General features: G+C 38.8%; 3 protein-coding genes across 3 annotated transcripts in view; 2 read left to right on the top strand and 1 right to left on the bottom strand.

Annotated features, from left to right (window-relative positions):
• Nucleotides 1–7,217, bottom strand: part of LOC110443367 (tankyrase-1-like) — a 14,674-nt gene extending 7,457 nt beyond the window's left edge. Inside the window, exons 1-8 of the mRNA XM_021487548.1 lie at nt 7,124–7,217; nt 5,810–5,998; nt 5,516–5,602; nt 5,042–5,129; nt 4,035–4,154; nt 3,108–3,257; nt 1,869–2,006; nt 874–1,062 (exon numbers count right to left, since the gene is read on the bottom strand). Coding sequence (XP_021343223.1) covers nt 874–1,062; nt 1,869–2,006; nt 3,108–3,257; nt 4,035–4,154; nt 5,042–5,129; nt 5,516–5,602; nt 5,810–5,980 — 943 coding nt within the window. The 5' untranslated portion in view covers nt 5,981–5,998; nt 7,124–7,217. The remainder of the gene's footprint in view (nt 1–873; nt 1,063–1,868; nt 2,007–3,107; nt 3,258–4,034; nt 4,155–5,041; nt 5,130–5,515; nt 5,603–5,809; nt 5,999–7,123) is intronic.
• Nucleotides 7,218–10,133: 2,916 nt separating this feature from the next.
• On the top strand, nt 10,134–12,655 carry LOC110443355 (ensconsin-like). The gene is made up of 2 exons (XM_021487536.1): nt 10,134–10,278; nt 11,719–12,655. The coding sequence occupies exons 1-2, from the start codon at nt 10,183–10,185 to the stop codon at nt 12,619–12,621; spliced, it is 999 nt and encodes a 332-aa protein (XP_021343211.1). The 5' UTR covers nt 10,134–10,182; the 3' UTR covers nt 12,622–12,655.
• Nucleotides 12,656–22,103: 9,448 nt separating this feature from the next.
• Nucleotides 22,104–23,977, top strand: LOC110443356 (ensconsin-like). Its single transcript, XM_021487537.1, has 2 exons — nt 22,104–22,251; nt 23,041–23,977. Exons 1-2 carry the CDS (start codon nt 22,156–22,158, stop codon nt 23,941–23,943), a joined length of 999 nt encoding a protein of 332 aa, XP_021343212.1. The 5' UTR covers nt 22,104–22,155; the 3' UTR covers nt 23,944–23,977.
• Nucleotides 23,978–24,361: the final 384 nt, after the last annotated feature.

Here is a 24,361-nt window from a genome sequence, read left to right as displayed (position 1 = left end):
GGTACATTTCTGTATATAGTCCAACATACATTACCTTAGCTACCACTGGTACATTTCTGTATATAGTCTAATATACATTACCTTAGCTACCACCGGTACATTTCTGTATATAGTCCAACATACATTACCTTAGCTACCACAGGTACATTTCTGTATATAGTCCAACATACATTACCTTAGCTACCACAGGTACATTTCTGTATATTACCCTAGCTAACACACATATATTTCTGTATAACCCTAGCTAACAAATATGTATTCTGTATATTACCCCAGTATATCTCTGTATATCTCTGTAGTCTAAATTTCCCTATCACCTATAAAATATTTCTGTTGCCTAAGTTCCCATAACTTATTATCACACAGTGAACTTAAAAATAAAGCAATACATACACTCCGAAAAGTTTGTAGTCCATTTCTCTATCTACCACCCATACATTTTTGAAGAGTCCAGACATGTTGATGGTAGGGTAGTCTCTCAGGAAGTCCTGTGAAACACCCTTCCATCAACATTTCTGTAACCTAGATTACCCTAGCTACCAATCATATATTTCTTTAATTTAGATTTCTGTATCGTTCATAAAGTAACTGCCAAAGTAACCAACCCTCATGCACATACAGTAAAACCTCGTTATACTGCCCCAATTTGTCCACAGAAAGTTTGTCCTTATCAAGAGGTTGGGCAATAAATTGAAGGAAATGTATAAGGGAATTCTTGAGAAAATGAGAAAAAGCGACACTGAAATAGGTTTGCGGAAAACGAGGTGGCAAATGAAAGGAGCATTATGTTGAGGTTGTACTGTATATGTTTTAAACACAGTCAGCGTAAAAGACACGTTTTCAATGCGTTCCCCACAGTTATTTACAACTTACCAATTGGAACCTGTACTTTGACGACAAATCTCTTGTTCCTGAGAAATTCCATTTTCTGTGGGGCTTCACTGGCGTTGCGCATGAAGACCTTGACATTGGGTTTCGTGGAGCCCATGACTCTGTAGAAGGAGGTCTGTATGCCTTGTCCCTTCCTCTCATTAGCATGAAAGGGTCGCGCCACAATAAAGCCTGAAGCAAAACATTATCAAAGAATATCACATGGTGATCTTTTCATTCATATGACAATCTTGCAATTACAAAATAATGCAACTCAATTTGACTTTTCAGTATGAAAGTATATTTCTCGGCGCAACTGACCAGATACTGAATATTCACAGTTAAATTGACACTTTTTTATCTCTAAATTCCAAAGAGCACGTTCTTTGGATATAGCCAAAGGTTTCAAAATATTTTACAGTGCAGAAGAAAGTGTTTGTAAGCCGCAATTCAACATTCAACACTCTTTGTAATGAAGGCCAAGTGTTGTCTTGACTGTAGATATTAGTACACAGTATTGTATATAGCAATTCCACGAAATTAACCTTGTGGTTAGAGTGCTGAAATGTTTATAGCTAACTAGTCTTGCCAAATTCAATTTACGCACCATAAAATATCAACCTGTAGGTACTTAAAACTCTGTTGGGAGTTTTAGGCCAAGAAGTGAATTTCAATTTACAAGTAAGTGAAAATTTTCAAGATATAATAATCATATCTCAGTCATATTTCATGACCTTAGCATTGATTCAAACAAATTTCACAGAAAAGTTTGTTATAAACAAATGAATCTTTAAATTTGAATGAATGTCACACTTTTTAAACCATTTGATGTTTGTAACTAACTAGAATATATGTACACTTGATCACTTTCTCTCGATCTGTAATTAATTCCACCAAGAAACAACACTGTACAACATCAAAATTCTTCGTGAATACTGCAATATATACTATTACAGATGACTTACTAACTAGTATAATATCACTGGCCCATTATTCACCTGAGCAAGCAATGCGATGTCCTCCTTCTTTCCAGTGCTTCACCTGACAATCACGCTGACAGTACATGGTCACGTGACACCGACCACACCTCTTCAGACCTGCCTTGGGGATCTGCTTACACCAGGCACAAATAGCATCTGTCAACAGAAAAGATATTAACTTAGAGATTATCAGTGTAAACCTGAAACTCAGCAGTGTAATGATATTTAGAAACTGTATTTACAGAACTCAATTGGGGATATAATGCAGAGCTCAAGAGTATTTAACTCAAAACTTGTCAGTGTAAACTAAGAACTTAAAGTGTGCACAAATGTATACCTTATCTATATGAGCGAAGGTCAAGACCTTTTCCCTCAGTGTAAACTTCCGAGCATTGATAAGGGCAGTCAGCGTAAAGGCAGAGCTCAGCAGTGTAAACTCAGAGTTCAGCAGTGTAAATTCAAAGCTCAGCAGTGTAAACTCAGAGCTCAGCAGTGTAGATGCAAGAGCTAAGCAGTGTAAACTCAAGAGCTCAGTAGTGTAAACTCAGAGCTCAGCAGTGTAAACTCAGAGCTCAGTAGTGTAAACTCAGAGCTCAGCAGTGTAAACTCAGAACTCAATAGCTCAGTGGTGTAAACTCAGAGCTCAGTGGTGTAAACTCAAAGCTCAGCCGTGTAAACTAAGAGCTCAGAAGTGTAAACTCAAGAGCTCAGTAGTGAAAACTCAGAGCTCAGCAGTGTGAACTCAGAGATAAGCAGTGTAAATTCAGAGCTCAGCAGTGTAAACTCAGAGCTCAGTAGTTTAAACTCAGAGCTCAGCAGTGTAAATGCAAGAGCTCAGCAGTGTAAACTCAAGAGCCCAGTAGTGTAAACTAAGAGCTCATCAGTGTAAACTCAAGAGCTCAGTAGTGTAAACTCAGAGCTCAACAGTGTAATCTCAGAGCTTAGCAGGTTAAACTCAATAGCTCAGTGGTGTAAACTTAGAGCTCAGTGGTGTAAACTCAAAGCTCAGCCGTGTAAACTAAGAGCTCAGAAGTGTAAACTCAAGAGCTCAGTAGTGTAAACTCAAGAGCTCAGTAGTGTAAACTCAGATCTCAGTAGTGTAAACTCGGAGCTCAGCAGTGTAAATTCAGAGCTCAGCAGTGTAAACTCAGGGCTCAGCAGTGTAAATGCAAAGCTCAGCAGTGTAAACTCAAGAGCTCAGTACTGTAAACTCAGAGCTCAGCAGTCCAATGTAAGATGTAAGAATGTACTACAAACCCACTGTGTCTCTCTTGGCATCAAACACTATAATGGCATCATGGAGGACCGCCTTGGTCTCGTCGTCCTTTGCTAGTTCAAATGGGGTGGTTCCATCTTCATCTTCTATTCGTGGGTCGCCATTCCATTCCAGCAGCAACTTCAAACAATCTACACAGTATATCAACATCTCAATGGCAATATGGCATTAAATCACATTTGAAGAATTGATCAGTTTTCACATTTTACATGACATTTTTTTCATTCCCTGATAACAAAGTAACATTTAAAAAATTTGCTACTGTTTTGTTAGGATCATAGAACATACTTCTCCATGTTGAGAATTATCAAAGTATATATATATTGATAGTTTAAAATGTAAGGCATGCATACAAAATTGACAACAAAAATGTTACCACTGATTTTGGTATTGACTTTAGCCTGAGGGTTATGAAAATAATGTTTCAGTGATGATATTTGAAATATTTCTATTAGATAGTAAACAAGGGTTCAAACAGGAATTTACTATGAAATTCAAAGTTTTATAAGAGTCTTTTAAGGGCCTTTTTCAGTAAAATTTCAAGGTATACAAACTCCTGCCATTTGCAAATTCTTAAAGTACAGATATCTAGATATGTACTCCACTACTTGTTGGTAGTCCAAAAATCTAGAAAATAACTTATATTTCCTGATTTCTTTTTTATGAGAATAATACCACAAAACCACCAAAATTGATATACAATTATAGTTCAATAATTATTCAGTCAATTTCAAGGCTCATTTTGACCCTTTCAAGACATTTTTTTTCTTCAATTTAAGGTTTTCTCAGGGCCGCCAACTACTTTGTTTTAGGGCCTTTTCAAGGCCTGTTGGAACCCTTGAATGGTTTCTAGAATATTACAGGCCTAATGCAGTAGGAGTGAGTCAGTAATTGTAACAGCCCCTTACCAATGTTCCCCTGTAGAGATGCCCCATGGAGTGGAGTGGCCCCACTGTGTGTTTTTACATTAACGTCAGATTTTCCTTCAGTCAGTAGGTACTTGGCCACCTCCAAATTTGGGTAACGACCTACAAAATACAGCCAAAGAATTCCTCACCAAAGAACTAAACAACAAATATCTAATGTACAAAATACAGCAAATTAGGCCATCCTTTAACAATTATTTATTTGCAGTTTCCTGACCAACTCACTGAAAATGGCATCTACACTCTATCCCTTTTTTGGAACTTTTGGTAAAAATATTTTGCTTTCTGAAAAAGCACTAAAACATATAACGGTTTTATACATTGAAATATGAGATTTCTGAAAATAAAAAGTTCCCTATCCACCAACCACTAACATATTTTGTGTAGGGAAACTGCAATCAAAAAATTTGAAGGATGGACTTATATTTTACTAAACACCAAACACTTCAGTATAATTGTTCTGTGTATACAGTACACAATCATTTTCTTTTCATTCTGGACCATAATAATGAAACTAAATCGATAGACTTGGATCCACCGAATGGAGATGGTGACCAACTGGTTGTGGGGGTTGTAAGTGGATATTAGTAACTCTACCATGTTTACGATTTTTGTAACGACTATTTTCATTGGTTAATAATCGTGTATAATTGGTCGATAGACTATGCACGAGCGTGAATTATTTTCCAACAGACCAACATTTTGCCCTCCCCAGCCGAACAAAAAATTCTATTTTACCTTCTAGACTACTTAAAATCTGACAAACTCATCATGCTTGGACTCGGGATTCAAAAATGTTGGATAAACAACCAACTGTACAATTGGCCTTTGTTTTTCCAACATTTTCTCATCCTCATTATCTATTCCACCATAATACATGCACATACATTGATTATTTCTTAGATAAATTACAGAATCCCGACGTGTTTGCTTCATCTTTCCTTCTCTTTGCATTGGATCCAATTGCTTAGTTAAACAATGTTACTAACCGGTAGCTAGGAACAGTGGAGTGAAGCCAAGCACATCTTGTGCACCCACGTCTGCTCCGTGGCGTATCAGCATACTCACTGCATGCAGCTATTTCAAAAATCACATTAAACAACTCACTTATTTATTGTAGAAAAAAATTGATACCACAAACTGCACATATAAAGCAATACAAGTTTTAGAAAAGTTGTCTTTATGTGAATATTAATGTAATATTTGGACCCCATTTCGTTCCTTTAAAAATTTGCACAAACTGCACAATATCAAAGTTCAGACGTTAATTATCTGAAGCATATTATGACAAATACAGAAAGGAAATCTTCAATTCAGTACTGATACAATAAAATTCATATCCACTGTCACACATTTCCCTCACAAAAATTAAATGTTACCGTTGTGTTGATAAATAAATCCATAATAAGGCTAACTGTAACCTAACTAACCTTACTCAGTTACTGTATACAATCATCACGTACGTTTTGGCAAGAAACAGCAAAATGTAGAGCTGTCATTCCCGCTTTGTCAGTTTCATTGATCTTTTCAGGCTCTGTGTCCGACAGTATCTAATATAAACGTCAAGAGCAGTAATTTCATATGCATAGTATTAAAAATGTTTGAACTATAATTGTTTCAATTACTTTACAATAAATAGCAGAATTAACTTTTTAATTCTCACTGTGCATACAAAAGTTTAGGATTTGTGCATTCATTTTAGATTTCATTACGAAACAGACATTTGTTGTTTGTTGTGACATAAATGGCCATCTTACCTGTAAGTAATCCCTCAGAGCAGTAAAATCTCCAGATTCTGAAGCATGACAAACAAGGGCAGACAACTCTGTTTCTGGTCCATGACGATACATTTCTAATTCAGACTTGCTCATATCAGATACACTTCTGTTTCCATTGTTGCTTGAGCTGTCCTCAGTGGTGGTAGCCATCCTGGTGTCTTAATATTGCTGCAATCTTACATATCAAATCAATTCAAAAGGCAGAACATTATTTTTTGTTAAAAAGGTTTTATGCAGGTAAAATTGATTAATTATAATATCACCTGTTAAGATTTAATATTTCCTCAGCAAAAAGAAAGTAAAGGTATTAAATAATTTTGAAGATCCGTACAAATAATATGATTCAATGTAACTGGTTTAAAACCTAAAACATGTCAAGCTTCCTAAATCAATATGTCGGGATGAACGCCATAGTGGTCAAGTTTGTACAAAAAGTGACTGCGGGACCGTGTCAAAGGCTAAAATAGCCATGTCAATTTGTTTCTTTTGGTCGAATCGGGAAAGAAGGACCTGGGTTGTGACAAGGAGTTGGGTTTCACAAGAATGTTTTTTTCGAAATCTATGTTGTACTTCTGTCAGAATGTTGTTATTTTCAAAGTGCGTGAGGAGGTGTTTACAGATGACGTGTTCGAGAAGTTTTGAACAGACGCAGGCCTAGGTAAGTGAGACATTGCTGGCAAGGTGGCGGTTACACTTTTTGTAGATTGGCGTGATGTTATAGCCTTCCTCCAGTCTGATGGTAGTCACCCAGTGCAGAGTGATTTGTGATTTGACGGACAAGCCTTGATAAGCCTGCATCCTTTTTGAAGTGTGTCAAATCATCTTAATGGTGTTTGTATATTTTTAGGACGAGATTATCTTAATGGTGTTTGTTCTTGTCTGTCAGTGACAATAAAATGGTACTTGTATTTTGAATGTCTTTTCCTATCTTATTTGGATAATGTCTTTGGTTGCATAGTTACTTCGGTCACAAATTTAAAAATCCCGAATAATTTAGGCTTCCTGATCTGATGAAATTTTTCCGAGTATGTTGTTAGATGAACGATATATAAATCAATGGATTAAAATAACACAATATTCAACAATCTTCCAAGATGCACTTATTTACAACGTGTTTACGTAGCTGTTGTTTCACGTTTTTCATTTGATTGTGAGAGTTATTTCGGGGGGGAGGGTGGTGCAGAGCGAGGGTCGGTTGTCAACACACTTGTCGCGATCGTCGACAAATGAAGTTCTTCATTATCAATATGGTAATTAACCATATTTTTTATCAGAGCTTATTGTTTACCTTACCTTTTCTATGTATTTTTTAACGTTAGCCCAGATATTCTTTAGCTCTTGTTTCCAGTCCCGTGTGTTTTGCCAACTTCAGACAACGTAGAGAGTCGCTTCAGTCATTGAGAAAAATGTCGAGTAACCATGCGATACTTGTATTATTTAGCATGTACGATTTATATTGAAATTAAAAAATAAAGGTTATTACACAGGGAAATAAATAGGAAATTAAAAAGTTTGACAACACGTACATTATAGGGAAAGAAAATGTGTTTATCGGTTAGATTGTATGGTCTTGCTGTTCTTTTCACCTCCCTTACAAAAGTTTGTGGGCGGGAAGTATTCATTTGTTTAAAATATGATGTTTTTGTCACTTTTCGAAAAAACTGTTTATGTATAGACTAATCTTGTGTCATTTAAACTCTTAGATTGTTTTAAATCCTTTCATTGCTCCGACACCCCTGAAATATATAAATTCAACGTTTGATAATATAAGGTTAACAAATAGAAAAAAGTCATGTAGATCTATACCTTTAGAAACATATACTGGTCATGACCGGCGCCCAATGTACACAGAAACTATAGTATCCTGACTGAGTGAGTGACGAGCGCCAAATGTACACAGAAACTATAGTATCCTGACTGACGAGCGCCAACTGTACACAGAAACTATAGTGTCCTGACTGACGAGCGCCAACTGTACACAGAATTATAGTATCCTGACTGAAGAGCGCCACCTGTACACATAACTATAGTATCCTGACTGACGAACGCCAACTTTACACAGAACTATAGTTTCCTGACTGACGAACGCCAACTGTACACAGAAACTTTAGTATCCCGACTGAAGTGCGCCCACTGAACACAGAAACTAAAATACCAAGACTGACGGACGCCGCCTGTACACAGAAACTATAATTTCCTGACTGACGAATGCCCACTGTACACAGAAACTATAGTATCCAGACTGACGGACGCTCACTGAACAAAGAAACTATATTTCCCCTATAGACTTACGGACGCCCACCGTACACAGAAACTATAATTTCCTGACTGACGGACGCCCACTGTACACAGACACTTTAGTACCCAGACTGACGGACGCCCATATGTACACAGACACTATAATTTCCTGACGGACGGACGCCCACTGTACACAGACACTTTAGTACCCAGACTGACGGAGGCCCACTGTACACAGAAACTATTGTACCCAGACTGACGGACGCCAACTATACACAGAAACTATAATACCCAGACTGACGGACGCCCACTGTACACAGAAAGTATAGTACCCAGACTAACAGACGCCCACTGTACACAGAAACTATAGTACCCAGAGTGACGGACGCCCACTCTACACAGAAATTGTAGTGCCCAGACTGACGGACGCCTACTGTACATAAAACCTATAGTACCCAGACTGACGGACGCCCACTGTTCATAGAAACTATAGTACCCAGACCCTTGGTGAAAGGCAAGTGTGTTGACGGATGCGCGATCCCTCTACCCGACTACCCGACTACCCATGAACCTACGAAGACTTTTATAAATGTTCAAGCATGAAGTTATTTAAACAGACTGACTAGTCTAATTGTTTATAAAACAACTAGTGACAACTCGTCAGGGTTACTGACAAAATCCGATGCAACTTACGTAGAAGGTACACATATTCAAATAATTGCACCTTACTTCAAGTAAGATAGATTCAGTTGAAGATATGTTCTATTAATAATAAAATAATATACATATATACATATATAGCGCCCTATCTAGCTAACATAAGCATCTCTAAAGCGCTTTACAGTACATAGATATCCAATTAATACAATTAGCATACCAATACAATTTTGAGGAATTCGCAGGAGCTGCCTTATCAGTCGCAAACTACTAGTCCTATGCCACCTGGCTCCCTATGTGTGTACGACAGCGTATATGCTGGAGATGTAATGTGTTCTGTTTGTAGTGGGACCGTGCTTCCACATTTACAGTGCCACCTCCCTTGAATGCTACAGCACAGGTACCGCAACATCCATCCCACACCAATTAATACTCCACTTGGGTAATTGGAGTTGTTTGGGCAGGAGAAAAACAATTTCTCTGAATATCCATGCGTACGACGACTTCGGGAATTGAACCCCGGCCGCCTGCGTGTAAGGCCTGAGTGTTAACCACTCGACCAATCCGCCCATAACCTATAAAGATAGGTTCAATTCAATTGAAGAGAGGTTTAATTCTTCCTATCTGAACCTATCTTTAATTGAATTGTACCTATCTCATTCTTGTGTGGTATACAAGTACTCACTATTAACAATGTCTTTTATTAACTTATTCTGAAAAACACAAGTCAATAAACACATTAAATGATATATTTATTATATGAACAAGGGCATATCAGTGAATTTTGAAAGTTATATATGGCGGAACTATAGTGTCAGGACTGACGAGCGTCTATTCTACACAGAAACCAATGTGTCCAGACTGATGATCGCCCCCTGTATACACAACTACAGTATCACACCTGCTGAGTTTTCTCTGTATCTATCACATAGGGAGGTTTTATTTAACAACAAGGCAAAGCTGTTACATTAATGTTGACCAAAGCTCCATATTTACCCAAGTAAACTGCTATATCTATAAGAGATCATATATATTTGACGAGAATCAATTCATTATGGCATCACTTTCAATTCAATTCAATTTATTACCAAGTGCACATTGCATATAGGCATATACATAATACCAATACTTCACAAATATCTTGTACAATGGCGGATAACATCAATGCGATAGATTCAGCTTACAAATTCATTAAATAGTTATAAGTTGAAGAAAGCTTTTCCCAATGTAACTTAGCGGACTCTTATGAAGCATAATTTAATTGTTTATGAAATTTACAAATGACCCGTTATCACGTCCTTGCTGCTTAAGATATCAGTAGCAGACTGCTAACGAGACTTGCGCATCTATGACGTCATAGTCCACTTTATTGTCCTGACGTCACAAATAGGTGTTGCTATGTACGATCGCTTAGCTTTCTACAACTTAGCTGCTTTAGAATATCTCTCTGCAAAACTATGGGTTGTATCAATACTAAATCCCAGAATGAGGACAGGAAGAAAAGTCAGACAAGATGGCAAAGACTCTGTAACAGAATAAGAAGAAAACATAAGGTAATTGACGTAATTTCTGTATAGGTTATCTATAATAGGTAGGACTGATTTTTACTCTACGGTTCAAAGCTAGGCCCCGATCGCATATATGTTCCTTATCTTAAGTTAAGATTTTCCATTAATTTCAGTAATATTTTCCTTATGGGGAAATATAAGTTAAGGAGAAAGATTTGTACAGGTATGGGTTCATTTTGAGCAAGATAAAAAGTGCATTAAGCAAATCTGCATATTTATGCGTGTTTTTTAATCAGTGATTAATTCTTATGTTTTCCGGACAAACTTCCGGTAATTTTGTGTCAGTTTACAGACGATGGCCAAACGTCTAAAATATCCTTGTGTTGTGTCCAGCAGATCACGTAGTTACGAGATTATAGCTTGATAAAATGACTGCGCGGAAATACATAACGCGCGGAAACTGATGACTAGACGATACTATATACAACATCTTATATATACAATATCTTACATACTATGTAGGGTGTCTCACACGCTATATGTAATATCTTACATACTATGTAGGGTGTCTCACACGCTATATACAATATCTTACATACTATGTAGGGTGTCTCACACGCTATATACACTATCTTANCTATGTAGAGTGTTTCACACGCTATATACAATATCTTACATACTATGTAGGGTGTCTCACACGCTATATACAATTTCTTACATACTATGTAGGGTGTCTAACACGCTATATACAACATCTTACATACTATGTAGGGTGTCTCACACGCTATATACAACATCTTACATACTATTTAACGAAATCCAGAATCGACTTTCCTCTTTGAAAAATATGTGAAATTGGCTTGCCAAACTACTGTCATAAACACTTTTAGTCTACCTCAACCTGAGTCTCACCTTTTACCATAAATGAACAGTATCTGTTGTAATACACTAACATCTATTACGCCTATGGTTTGTACGTGCAGCAGTCCTTGCTACTATAGGTTAATATGGTATCAGTATAGTTTTTATAACAGCACCAGGAAAAAGTGTTTCTTTGTCCTGAAACAGATACAACTATTTCCTATTCGAAACTCTGTCTGCCCCTTCAGGGTGTTTTTTTGTGGCTTTCCGTCAGTTTCAAAGATAGGTAGGCTGGATGTTCGAATCTCTGTTTTGCCCTTTGTTTCAGAAATAGAAATGCTGGAAGCTCGAATGTATGTTTTGCTCTTTTGTGGAGTAAGAAAGGCGTGTGGTTTGCATCTATGTATTTCTCTTTGTTCCAGAGATCGGAAGGCTAAAGGTTCGAATCAACATTTTGCTCTGTTTTGTATACAGTTTTGTATTGCAGACTAAAGCTTAGTCTTAGCCTTAGACTAAACTTAGCCTTGATAGATGTTACGCAATAAATTCACATAGATATAACGTCAATTGCTTTCACTACGAAAAACAAGAATATTGGTTAACTGCAACTTTATTAATTTGCAGGTAGGACCGTCAAACGGCCAAGAGACTACAGGATCAATGGCGGCAGACTCGGGTATGGAAACTGTTCCACTTTCTTTGTTCGAGACCACCGGAACTCGTGCTGTAACCGAAGTAATCAGAGGAAGCCCCCGAGGTGTTCCGGTAGAACAAGGCACACCAATGCTAAACATCGCCAGGAAAGCAGAGGACATCATAATGGAACAGCTGAAAGCGGAAGGGATCGTACCTAGAAAGGCCAGAGGGGGAGTTGCCTTCGATATTAGGGATAACGTCTGCAAACCGTCTAAAACGAAAATAAAAACAAATGTTGTCATGCTTCAACCAATTCCTGGTGCGCCACAGTATACCAAAGAAGAGTCTGTTTTAATAGCCAAGATCTCTGCGGCAGAAGGCATTTCACATCAGCGTCCCCGACTCCTTCCACCTCTTGCAATTAGTTATACTTCTGAAGAGAAAGAAATAATGGCAGATATTATTAAAAACGAAGAGTTCCAGGCGAAAGGACACATGGCACGTATTTCAAATGAAAGGAGGGAATTAGCAAGAGAAAGACGGGAGAAGAAAGAAATGGAAAGGAGAGAAAAAGTCGACGAGAAAATGATGAAATGTCCCGTAAACAAAGATGGCAAGGGAGAAAAGATGAAAATTGATGAAAAATTAGAAAGAGCTAGATTGAAAAGAGAAATAAAGCAACAAGAGCTCAAAGCTAAAGTAGAGAGGAAGATATCAAGAAGCGAATCAAAACCACAAGCAGCTAAGGAAAGGTCCAATTTGAAGCAGAAAAAGGCGAGAGCTAATAGAGAGTTAATGCTGGTGAATCGTAGGGACAAATGGCTGCGGAAGCGGGAGTTACAGGAGGAGGCTAAGAGGCGTGGTGAAACAAGGGAGACAACTATGGGGTAATGGAAGTATAGAGACTGTTTCTTCCACATCGTAACGAATAGTAAATCAAAGGAAGGTCTGGATGAGAAAGGATTTGATTCTGGAGAAGGTCAAAAGGAAAAATAGTCAGCAAGAGACGCTGTTTAGGTGAAATGCTGCACAGTTTAAGCCACGATATTTTACATACACCTATTTGTCAAGAAATAAAAATATATAACCCCGAAAATATCGTCTTTCTCGTTGAATCATTCTTTGTGTCCATAAAAAACGTAATGTTGTTTGAACATGTTCCTAGAATTAGGTCATGTTATTCATCTTTATTTTTTATGTCTTCGCAGTATTATTTGGCATATCGTGGAAGAGAGCAATACCACACGAATACACATTAATCATTTAAAATATATTGATAATTGTTGAAAACAAATGTCCAAACTAACGATGTTTAACTCTACACAGAAACTGTTGTTTAGAATGACGAACGCAAACTGTACAGACAGTATCCTGACTGACGAGCGCCAAATGTACACAGACGCTATAGTATCCCGAATGACGAGCGCCAAATGTACACAGAAACTATAGTATCCTGACTGACGAGCGCCAAATGTACACAGACGCTATAGTATGCTGACTGACGAGCGCCAAATGTACACAGAAACTATAGTATCCTGACTGTAGAGCGCCCACTGTGCACAGAAACTATAGTACCCAGACTGACTAACGCCCACTGTACACAACACTAGGGTATCCTGACTGACGGACGCCCACTGTACACAGGTACTATACTATCCTGACAGACAGATGCCCACTGTACACAGAAACTAAAAAACCTAGACTGACGGACGCCCACTGAACACATACACTATAGTACCCAGACTGACAGACGACCACTGTACACAGAAACCATAGTACTCAGACTGACGGACGCCCACTGTACACAGAAAGTGTAGTACCTAGACTGACGGACGCCCACTGTACACAGAAACTATAGTATTCAGACTGACGGACGCCCACTGTACACAGAAACTATAGTATTCAGACTGACGGACGCCCACTGTACACAGAAACTATAGTATTCAGACTGACGGACGCCCACTGTACACAGAAACTATAGTATTCAGACTGACGGACGCCCACTGTACACAGAAACTATAGTATTCAGACTGACGGACGCCCACTGTACACAGAAACTATAGTATTCAGACTGACGGACGCCCACTGTACACAGAAACTATAGTATTCAGACTGACGGACGCCCATTGTACACAGAAACTATAGTATTCAGACTGACGGACGCCCACTGTACACAGAAACTATAGTACCCAGATTGACAGATGTTCACTGTACACAGACACTATAGTACCCAGACTGGCAGACGCCCAGTGTACACAGAAACTATAGTACCCAGACTGGCAGACGCCCACTGTACACAGAAACTATAGTACCCAGACTGACAGACGCCCTCTGTACACAGAAACTATAGTACCCAGACTGACGGACGCCCACTGTTCACAGAAATTTTAGTATCCAGACTGACGGACGCCCACTGTATACAGAAACTATAGTACCCAGACTGGCAGACGCCCACTGTAAACAGAAACTATCGTACCCAGACTGACGGACGCCAACTGTATACAAAATCTATAGTACCCAGACAGGCAGACGCCCACTGTGAACATGAACTATAGTACCTAGACTGACGAACGCTCACCGAACACAGAAACTATAGTACCCAGACTTACTGGCGCCCACTGAACACAGACACTACAGTACCCAGACTGACGGACGCCAACTGAACACAGAAACTGAACTACTCAGACTGGCAGACACCCACTATACACAGACACTATAGTACCCAGACTGACGGACCCCCACTGTACACAGAAACTATAGTACCCAGACTGACGGACGCCCACTGTATACAGAAACTATAGTACCCAGACTGACGGACGCCTACTGTACACAGACACTATAGTACCCAGACTGACGGACGCCCACTGTACATTTTGTTTTCAAACACTTCCAAAAAATGCATTGTCGTGTTTACACTGTTTGAGAAATCTGCGTGAACGGTTATCTCCATCTGTCTAAGCACTATGTGTCAAAATGTCTTTATAACTATTTTTATTCGAAATCACACTGTTATATAAATATTAGTCTGGTTTCAACCCGGTTATTCAACGGTACACCAATTAATACTACTAGAAATTGTTGGCTAACAATTTGACGGGCTTTTCTCCATTGGAAATGACCCATTTTTAAACCTCCTAAGACCTACAACCCATCTTTCCACTATGATTCTGCCTTACAAATATTACTCGTTGCTTCTTGGTATCATAGAAAAAGATTGTTCAATATAAACTGCTTTTTTGTAGGTCTAAATATAAATCAGAGTACTGAGAGTCCTGAGAAAACGCCTAAATCGCACAAAAATGAAAACGGTTTTTGACTTTAATTTCTAAAATTGTATTTATAGTAGGTCAAGGTCGTTCATTTGCACAAACTTTAAAGCCCATAACTCAAGCATGCTTCTTGCCAAATATCGTTACATTGAGAATATTGGTAATTCATAAAAAGTGGTTTGAATATCTTAACGTATATGACCTCTGTGACCTTGAAAGTCGATCAATGTCAATCATTTTTGCAAACTTGTTAGCCAATTACCTGACCATGTTATGTATCCAATAGTACGACTCTAGACAAGTTGTTACCCTGAAATAGCACATATGAAATTTGACCACTAAATAACTCAAAACATGACCTGGTCAACTAAGAAGAGGCCCAGAGGGCCTGTATCGCTCACCTGGATATCTAAGCAATCATAGCAAAATATTCTCCAAATGAGATCCAAGGTAATATGCCAGACCCCAATGCCAATCCTTGTAGCATATCTGTATTAGATTTTCCATGTCCAGCAATTTAATGTATGGTTATGGGGTGGTGATCTCAACTGCTTCCAAGCTGTGACTCATAAACTAGGTCCCTGGGGTTGTGGCCAGTCCCCAGGATCAATTCTAATATCATGACTGCATTTGTCTTTTTATGCCTAACAATTGTATATATAGTTTTTGGATGGGGATCTTAACCATTTCAAAGTTATGACCAAGGGGTTAAGTCTCCAAGGGTTGGCCAGACCCCAAGGCCATCCTGGAAGCATATGTGCATTCATCTCTTTATACTCAGCAATTGAATATATGGTTATAGGGTGGGGATCTCAACAGTTTCCAAGCTGTGACTAAGAAACTAGGTCCCTAGGGGCTTGGTCAGACCCCAGGGTCTATTCTAATATCAAGACTACATTCGTCTCTTTATGCTCAGCATTTGTATATACAGTTTTGGGGTGGGGATCTCAACCATTTCAAAGTTATGACCCAGGGACTATCTCTCCAAGGGTGGGGCCAGACCCAAGGGCCATCCTGGAAGCAAATGTGCATTCTTCTCTTTATACTCAGCCAATGTATATATGGTTATACGATGGGGATCTTAACCATTTTCAAGTAATAAACTGTTTTGGGCCCCACCCCTTAGCTGAGGGGTTAGCCAAATATGATCGATATCCATGGTATAGTGCTACAGAAGAAGTCGTTTATAGCAATATAGCCAAATTGCCCCCTTTTGGCCCCGCCCTTCAGCCCCACCATTTGTACAATTTTGAATCTCCACCACCTAGGGATGCTTCCAGTCAAATATGGTTGATATCTATCTCTTAGTTCCAGAGAAGAAGTCGCTTAAAGCAGTCTAGCCAAATAACCCTTTATGGCCCGCCCCTCAGCCCCCTGGGGGGGGCAGATACACCATTTGTACAATTTTGAATCCATGCCTCCCATGAATACTTTTGATCAAATATGATTGATATCCAGTGCAGAGTTCTACAGAAGAAGTTGTTTGTAGCAATATAGCCAAATTGCGCCCGTCAGGCCCCGCCCCTCAGCCCCCTTGGGGTCAGGGTCACAAAAATTATACCAGCAGACCTTCCTCCCGTAACAAGAATTTCTGTCAAATATGAACAAATTTCATACAAAACAATGGTAAATATGGCCTATTATGTTTATTTCCTATATAAACTATACTAAACTTCACCCCCTCCCCAGGAACAAACGGGCGAACAAGGAGACATGAAAATCACAATTTTATAAACCACCCAAAGGCCTTTACAACTATGAGTAGTATTTGGTTTTAGCATTTCTAGAACTGGAGAAAAAGAATTTTGAATTTTCCCTTAATTCCCCCCACCTTTTCGGCCCCAAACTCAGCCCCCTAGGGGGTCAGGCTCATATTTTTTTTACCTACAGATCCCCTCCCCCTAACAAGTATTTCTGTCAAATATGAACAACTTTCATTCAAAACAGTGGAAGATATGGCCTATTATATTTATTTCCTATATAAACTATACTAAACTTCACCCCCTCTCCAGGAACAAACAGGGCTGCTAGGAGACATGAAAATCACAATTTTTATAAACCACCCAAAGGCCTTTACAACTATGAGTAGTATTTGGTTTTAGCATTTCTGGAAATGGAGAAGAAGAGTTTTTAATCTTTTCTAAATTTTCCCCTTTTTGGCCCCTAACTCACCCCCTAGGGGGCCACACCCTTATTTCATAAATCTATTGAGCCCCTGGTCCCAAGGACGCTTCATATCAAATTTAGTTAAAATACAATCAGTCGTTCAGGAGATAAAGGCTTTTAAAGGGAAAAGTTGACGACGGACGACGGACGCTGCGGTATGGCATAAGCTCACTTGCCCTTCGGGCAGGTGAGCTAAAAATGTTTCCTGCGAAATATATGCGCATTTATGTTGTCCACATCATACCTGAATATTGAGCGAACATATCAGAAATGTATTGAAAAATATCAAACATCAAGACTCTAGACCTTGTGGAACTTACATGTAAGAAGAAGATTTTAAAAGTGTGTTATCAAATATAGTGCATTTGAACTTTGACCCCTACCGAAAACCAAAAGTTGACCTTTGACACAAAAATGTTTCCTGAGAAAAACATTGTTTGTTAGTCTACAAAACATATCCAAAGGTGACGTCATGGCGGCCATTTTGGTTTTTAAAAAGAAGTAAAAAATGTTACCAAATTAGGTGGGACATCTGGGGAAACTTTTATACCATGGTCAAATGAAATTACCATCATGAACATTGGAGAAAATTAGGTTTTAACAAATTGCCGTTATTTTAAAAAGATCAAAGGAAATATTCAAAATAGCGTAGAATATTAACAGTACATGTTACAGATAAACTGAAGACACCGAAATAAAAAAAAACATAAACTACAAAAAAAACTAAAAAAAAAAATGAAAATCAAAAAAGTTTGAAAATTGGTGACCTTTGACCCAACAGCGAGGATTTTTATTTGACCTTTTTGTATCAACATGTAGTTAGAAAAAGTTAGCCCCTATGATTATCTACCAATGATATATTTGCATGAATGCTGTATAATCAAGGGTTTTAAGTTATGGCCATTTTAAGATTTTGACCTATGACGTCATCGCGGCCATGTTGGAAATTTGACTTACTTGAAAAAGTTGCATGCACATTTTTAGACCTTGGTCTACAGTATACTTGAAAGACTATTAACAAATCTGCTATCAATCGAAAGATTAAATGTTAACAAAATAATGGCAGAAGAATAATAATAACTAGATTTGATCAAGATCAAAACACGGGAGTTCCAACAAGAAAATGATCAAAGATATGTTCTCGGACTGACGATCGCTTTGCTTTTGATTGTAGGTCAAATCGTAGGTGCGCTCGTAAACAAAAATCTTAAGACTTGTCTACTTTTTCGCAGACATATTGCTTTACTACTGGTTCTTTTCCCGCTTCTTCTTCCGATTTTCCTTACAATTTCTTGTCCGGACCGAAACTTTTAAAACCGTTAAAGATATCATGACGAAACTTTAACTACACCTGCAGCACTCAGAGATAATGCGCAATTCACTGTTATTAGTTTTTTTCAGTAACATTTAGTCAGGTCTGTAACTAAATATATCTTAATGAATCTAGTGCAGTATATCTGTATACAGTATATACCCTAAGATGATTGCAGTACACTATCATTAGGGTCTCTGTAACTTTGATCTCAAGGTCAAAGGTCATATGAGTGCAACCTTTTCAGTTGTAACTTTTAAGTTATCGTGACTTTTGATGTCATAACTCTAATGGCATTTAGTCTAAGCTGCACTTTATAAAACAAATGTATTTAAGACGATTTTAGATAGACGGTTATTTGACTTTATTAGCGCATCTTATTTTGCAAAGGAAGGGAAAGAATGTTGGCTAATAACAGGAGACATATTTTTTTGTTCACAAAACAAACCTTTAGTTGTTAATCTGATGGTCCAAGTGTAATGTCTTTTTCATATCTCATATATCCGGCCCCTGTGTCTACACAAGACTGTAAATAAATCATAGAGTTATTCAACCACTTCAGAATGAATACGAATAATAAAACATTCTATTTTTGTGAGAGTGCACACTTGATTAACGCGTTATCACTCAGAAGAGGAAACGCAGATGATTATATCTGGAGTGGCCAGTGCGCCTGACAGTTGGAGGAGTGTACTCCGAGAGAGACCGTTTGGCGATAGTATAGGACTTTAGGCACTATTCTCTGACAAAACACACACTAAACATTCTCAGCTGACCACTTAGTCACGTACAGGGACATGTGATATCTAAATATTGTAGGGAAAATAGATCACAGTAAGGGGGTATCGCAATAGGTAGTGGGAGTTTATTTCAATTGTTACGCTGCGTGTACAAAGAGGGTTATCAATCAAGCCTTTTGAGTAAAGATACCTATTCAGAGAGTTACATTTCATTCTGAGCCACGCATGGTGATTCTGACCATAATTATCTACTTCCACAAAAAGAATTATGATGGAACAATACTAAACTGCCCATATAAATGTTCCTTAAGTTTATGCAATGATGAATCTGCTTTAAGGTTGGGGAGGAAGAACGTTCGAACATGATGTCTAGATGAACGAATTTTGAAGCAAAATAGTACAACAAAAATGGACGACAGTTGTCTACATCTTTGGTTTCTTGAGCATGTACATCAACATTTCTATTTAGGAGGATGTCTTGTTAATAAGGAGGAACCCCTCGAGTGATCTATTTTATGAAATTTGATTATTTTATGGATTTGACCATAGGGACATGAAAATTTGTTTCAGCCATATTTGGACCTGAACAAAATATCAAATGCTTTGCTTATATAACTGAACATCACGAATTTCTTTGCATTTATGTATTGCTTAGGTGATATCATGGACGATCGAAAGAAGCTAATTTTGAGGCGAGTCTCTAGTTCTATAGCAAGATTAATTTGGTGAAAAAAGGGAGTTATCTAGGAGAAAGTTATAAAAATGCTTGAACACACACCATTCCGTATACTAACCCACAGCGGGTGGTCGGTTGGCGCAGTGGATAGCGGACTTGCCTTTCACCAAGGCGGACGGGGTTCGATTCCACGATAGGACGTGAACAGGTACGGGGTCAACTGCCCGACCACATCGGAGTTCGCCGGGTACTCCTGTTTCCTCTCACTTTAAGACCCTCCGCGCCCTAACATCTTGGCCAACAAGAGTGATTAATATAAGCTGAACTAACTTGTTTCGTAATTGTTGTAAAAAATAAAGTTTATATACTGAACAAAAAAAGAAACGCACAATTAAATTATGCAATCAATAGCCTATGATATTTTGGGAAATTTGTACAAAATTTTATATCAATATGAAGGGACAAGTCTACTCTTTACAATACTGTAGAAGAAAAGTCTGTGTGACGTCACTCGTGTCATCAGTAGTTACTCAAAGTGGGATACCCGCGAAAAACAAAATGAAACTTCAGTACCTGGTGTGGGCACCTTTTGCACGAATCCCTGCACGGATTCTCCTATGCATTGAATTCATTAGAACATTTATACGTCTTAAGGGAATGTTGTTCCATTCTTGTGTTAATGCTGCGATCAACTGGGCGCGGTTAGTTGGAGGGTTTTGACGTTTCCTAATACGCATGTCCAGCTCATCCCACAGATGCTCAATAGGAGACATGTCGGGGCTATATGGGGGCCATTCCAGAGGCTGGACGTTGTTTGCCGTGAGAAAATCACGACAGACTCTGGCAACATGCGGTCGAGCATTGTCTTGCTGGAAAATTAGGTTATGACGTCTGAGAAGTGGAAGGACATGTGATTGGAGGATCTGGTCTCTGTATCGAACGGCATTGAGGTTTTGATCCAGAACCACTAAGGGGTTTTTGCTCCATGGGAGATGCCTCCCCAAACCATTACAGAAGCCCCACCGGATCTATCGCGTTCAACCACGCATGCGTCGGCGAAACGCTCACCGCGTCTCCGATATACCCTTTTTCTTCCATCTGAGCGATACAGAAAGAATCTAGACTCGTCGGTGAACATCACATGCTCCGTCGACGCATCCCAAACCTATTTGGGCCATGTCTGTGCATCCAGTCAAGACGCACTTGCCGCCTCCGTGGTGTCAGAGGTGGCCCGACATAAGGTCGGCGCGCAATGATTCTCCCGGCACGCAAACGGTTCCTGGCAGTTTGAGGACTAATGGGTCTGCCATGAGTATCTAAGGTATGCGACGCAGTCTCTACAGCAGACTTGAATCTGTTGCGCAAGTGCGACAATCGAATCGCCCTGTCTTGTCGTGCGGTCGTTACACGGGAACGACCGCTCCTGGGACGATCGGAAACTAACCCAGTAGCACGGAAACGTGTACAGAGACGGTTAATTGTACACGGGCCAACACCAAACTGCCTTAAGACAGCAGTTTGGCTATGACCATCCATCAACATCGCAATTGCTCTACCCCTCTGAACTTGCGTTAAGTGTGGCATCTCAGTCAATGGCGAAATCAAAATGCCAACGTGGAAAATTAATGTGGCTGAACTTAGAGTATCCGTTGAGATTATTTGTGCGTTTCTTTTTTTGTTCAGTATATATCCAAACCTATAGATGAGAAAGAAATATGTCAATAATTTGACATAGACGACTTATTCCCTTTTTTATAAACAGGCGTCACATTTGTCTGTTTCCATATTTTAAGAAATGTAGCAGAGGATAGAGATTCATTAAATATTTTGCTCCAAGGATCACTAATCTTTCAACAGTTGCGCACTTACAAGGCCAGTTCAAACGGCTTTAGAGCAGTCTAGTCTACCAATAATGTCACTTACTTCTGTAGGAGTAATGTTAGTGTCAGCTAGACGCTTGTCACATACGCTAGCTATGTGTAGATGTGAAAAGTGAGTTGTCAACAGTAGCTTGGGAGCATTTTCAAAGTCATCTTCAAACATTGAATTATTCAGGGGTACTAACCTACGTCACAGGCGTAGATCACGGAAACACATTTTGATCGCTTAAGATATCAGTAGCAGACTGATAACGAGACTTGTACATCTATGACGTCATAGTCGACTTTATTGTTCTGACGTCACAAGTAGATGTTGCTATGCACGATCGTCTAATAGCTTTCTGCAACATAGATGTACTAAAAAATATCTCTCAGCAAAACTATGGGTTGTATCAATACTAAACCAAAGAATGAGGACATGAAGAAAAGACAGACACGATGGCAAAAACTCTGTAACAGATTCAGAAGAAAACACAAGGTAACTGATGTAATTTCTGTATAGATTATCTATAATAGGTAGAACTGTTTTTTTACTCTAAGTTAAAAGCAAAGCCCCCGATCGCATATATGTTCTTTATCTTAAGTTTTCCATTAAGTTAAGTTATATTTTCCTTAAGGGGAAGTATAAGTTCAGGAGAAATATTAATACAGAGGTTTCAGAAATCGAAGCCTGGATCGAAGTCTGGCTTTGAACTTCGGGAGTAGGTGATCAGTTTAGTTTAAACATATTTATTGCCAATCATCTCAGTCCGACTCTGGCTGAGATTGAGATAAGTCTGCATGTCAGGTCTATGTGGGATTGAGTTTTAGCTAATGCATGGTGAACCAATTTAACATTAATTTATGGAGCAATGTTGATCTGTAGTACCTAATGTTAAATTGGATTATTTTATATACTGTCCCTGGCTATATACATGTGTGTAAGATATCTTTTTTTTTTAACTATTTCAGGTTCGAAATTTGTACGCATTCGTCTGTTTAAAAGCTAGGTAATCTGGAGGCATGCATCTCTGTTTTGCTTTTGTTTCGGAAGTAGTAAGGCTTGTGGTTTGAATCCTAGCTTTGCCCTCTGTTCCAGAGATCGGAAGGCTGGAGGTTCGAATCAATGTTTTGCTCTCTGTTTCGTTTACAGTTTTATATCGTAGACTAAATCTTGGATTCATTGTTTTGATAGATGTTACACGATCGATTTATAAAGATATTACGTCGATTGCTTTCACTACGAAAAAGAAGAATATTGGTTAACTGGAACGTTATTTATTGGCAGGTTGGACCGTCAAACAACCAAGAGACTACAGGATCAATGGCGGCAGACTCGGGTATGGAAACTGTTCCACTGTCTTTGTTCGAGACCACCGAAACTCGTGTCGTATCCGAGGTAATCAGAGGAAGCCCCCGAGGTGTTCCGGTAGAACAAGGCACACCAATGATAAACATCGCCAGGAAAGCAGAGGACATCATAATGGAACAGCTGAAAGAGGAGGGGATCGTACCTAGAAAGGCCAGAGGGGGAGTTGCCTTCGATATTAGGGATAACGTCTGCAAACCGTCTAAATCGAAAATAGAAACAAATGTTGACATGCTTCAACCAACTCCTGGTGCGCCACAGTATACCAAAGAAGAGTCTGTTTTAATGGCCAAGATCTCTGCGGAGGAAGGCATTTCACATCAGCGTCCCCGACTCCTTCCACCTCTTGCAATTGGTTATACTTCAGAAGAGAAAGAAATAATGGCAGATATTATTAAAAACGAAGAGTTCCAGGCGAAAGGACACATGGCACGTATTTCAAATGAAAGGAGGAAATTAGCAAGAGAAAGACGGGAGAAGAAAGAAAAGGAAAGGAGAGAAAAAGTCGAAGAGAAAATGATGAAATGTTCCGTAAACAAAGATGGCAAGGTAGAAAAGATGAAAATTGATGAAAAATTAGAAAGAGCTAGATTGAAAAGAGAAATAAAGCAACAAGAGCTCAAAGCTAAAGTAGAGAGGAAGATATCAAGAAGCGAGCCAAAACCACAAGCAACTAAGGAAAGGTCCAATTTGAAGCAGGAAAAGGCGAGAGCTAATAGAGAGTTAATGCTGGTGAATCGTAGGGACAAATGGCTGCGGAAGCGGGAGTTACAGGAGGAGGCTAAGAGGCGTCGTGAAACAAGGGAGACAACTATGGGGTAATGGAACTATAGAGACTGTTTCTTCCACATCGTAACGAATAGTAAATCAAAGGAAGGTTTGGATGAGAAAGGATTTGATTCTGGAGGAGGTCAAAAGGACAAATAGTCAGCAGGAGACGCTGTTTAGGTGAAATGCTGCAAAGTTAAAGCCACGATATTTTACATACACCTACTGAAATTTGTCAAGAGATAAAAAGTTTTACCCCGAACATTTCGTCTTTCTCGTTAATTCATTCTTGGTGTCTTACACATGGTCCTAGAAATATGTCATGTTATTGATCTTTTTTTATGTCTTCGCAGTATTATTGGGTATTCAGAGGAAGAGAGCAATACCACACAAAAACACATTAATCATTTAAAATTTTATTAATACTTGTTGAAACTAACAATGTTCAACTCTACACAGAAACTGTTGTCTA

The sequence above is a fragment of the Mizuhopecten yessoensis genome, unplaced genomic scaffold (genome assembly GCF_002113885.1).
Source record: "Mizuhopecten yessoensis strain PY_sf001 unplaced genomic scaffold, ASM211388v2 scaffold716341, whole genome shotgun sequence".
Lineage (NCBI taxonomy): Eukaryota > Metazoa > Mollusca > Bivalvia > Pectinida > Pectinidae > Mizuhopecten > Mizuhopecten yessoensis.
The sequence above is the reverse complement of the archived record's forward strand: the minus strand, read 5'-3'. Positions and strand labels throughout refer to the sequence as shown.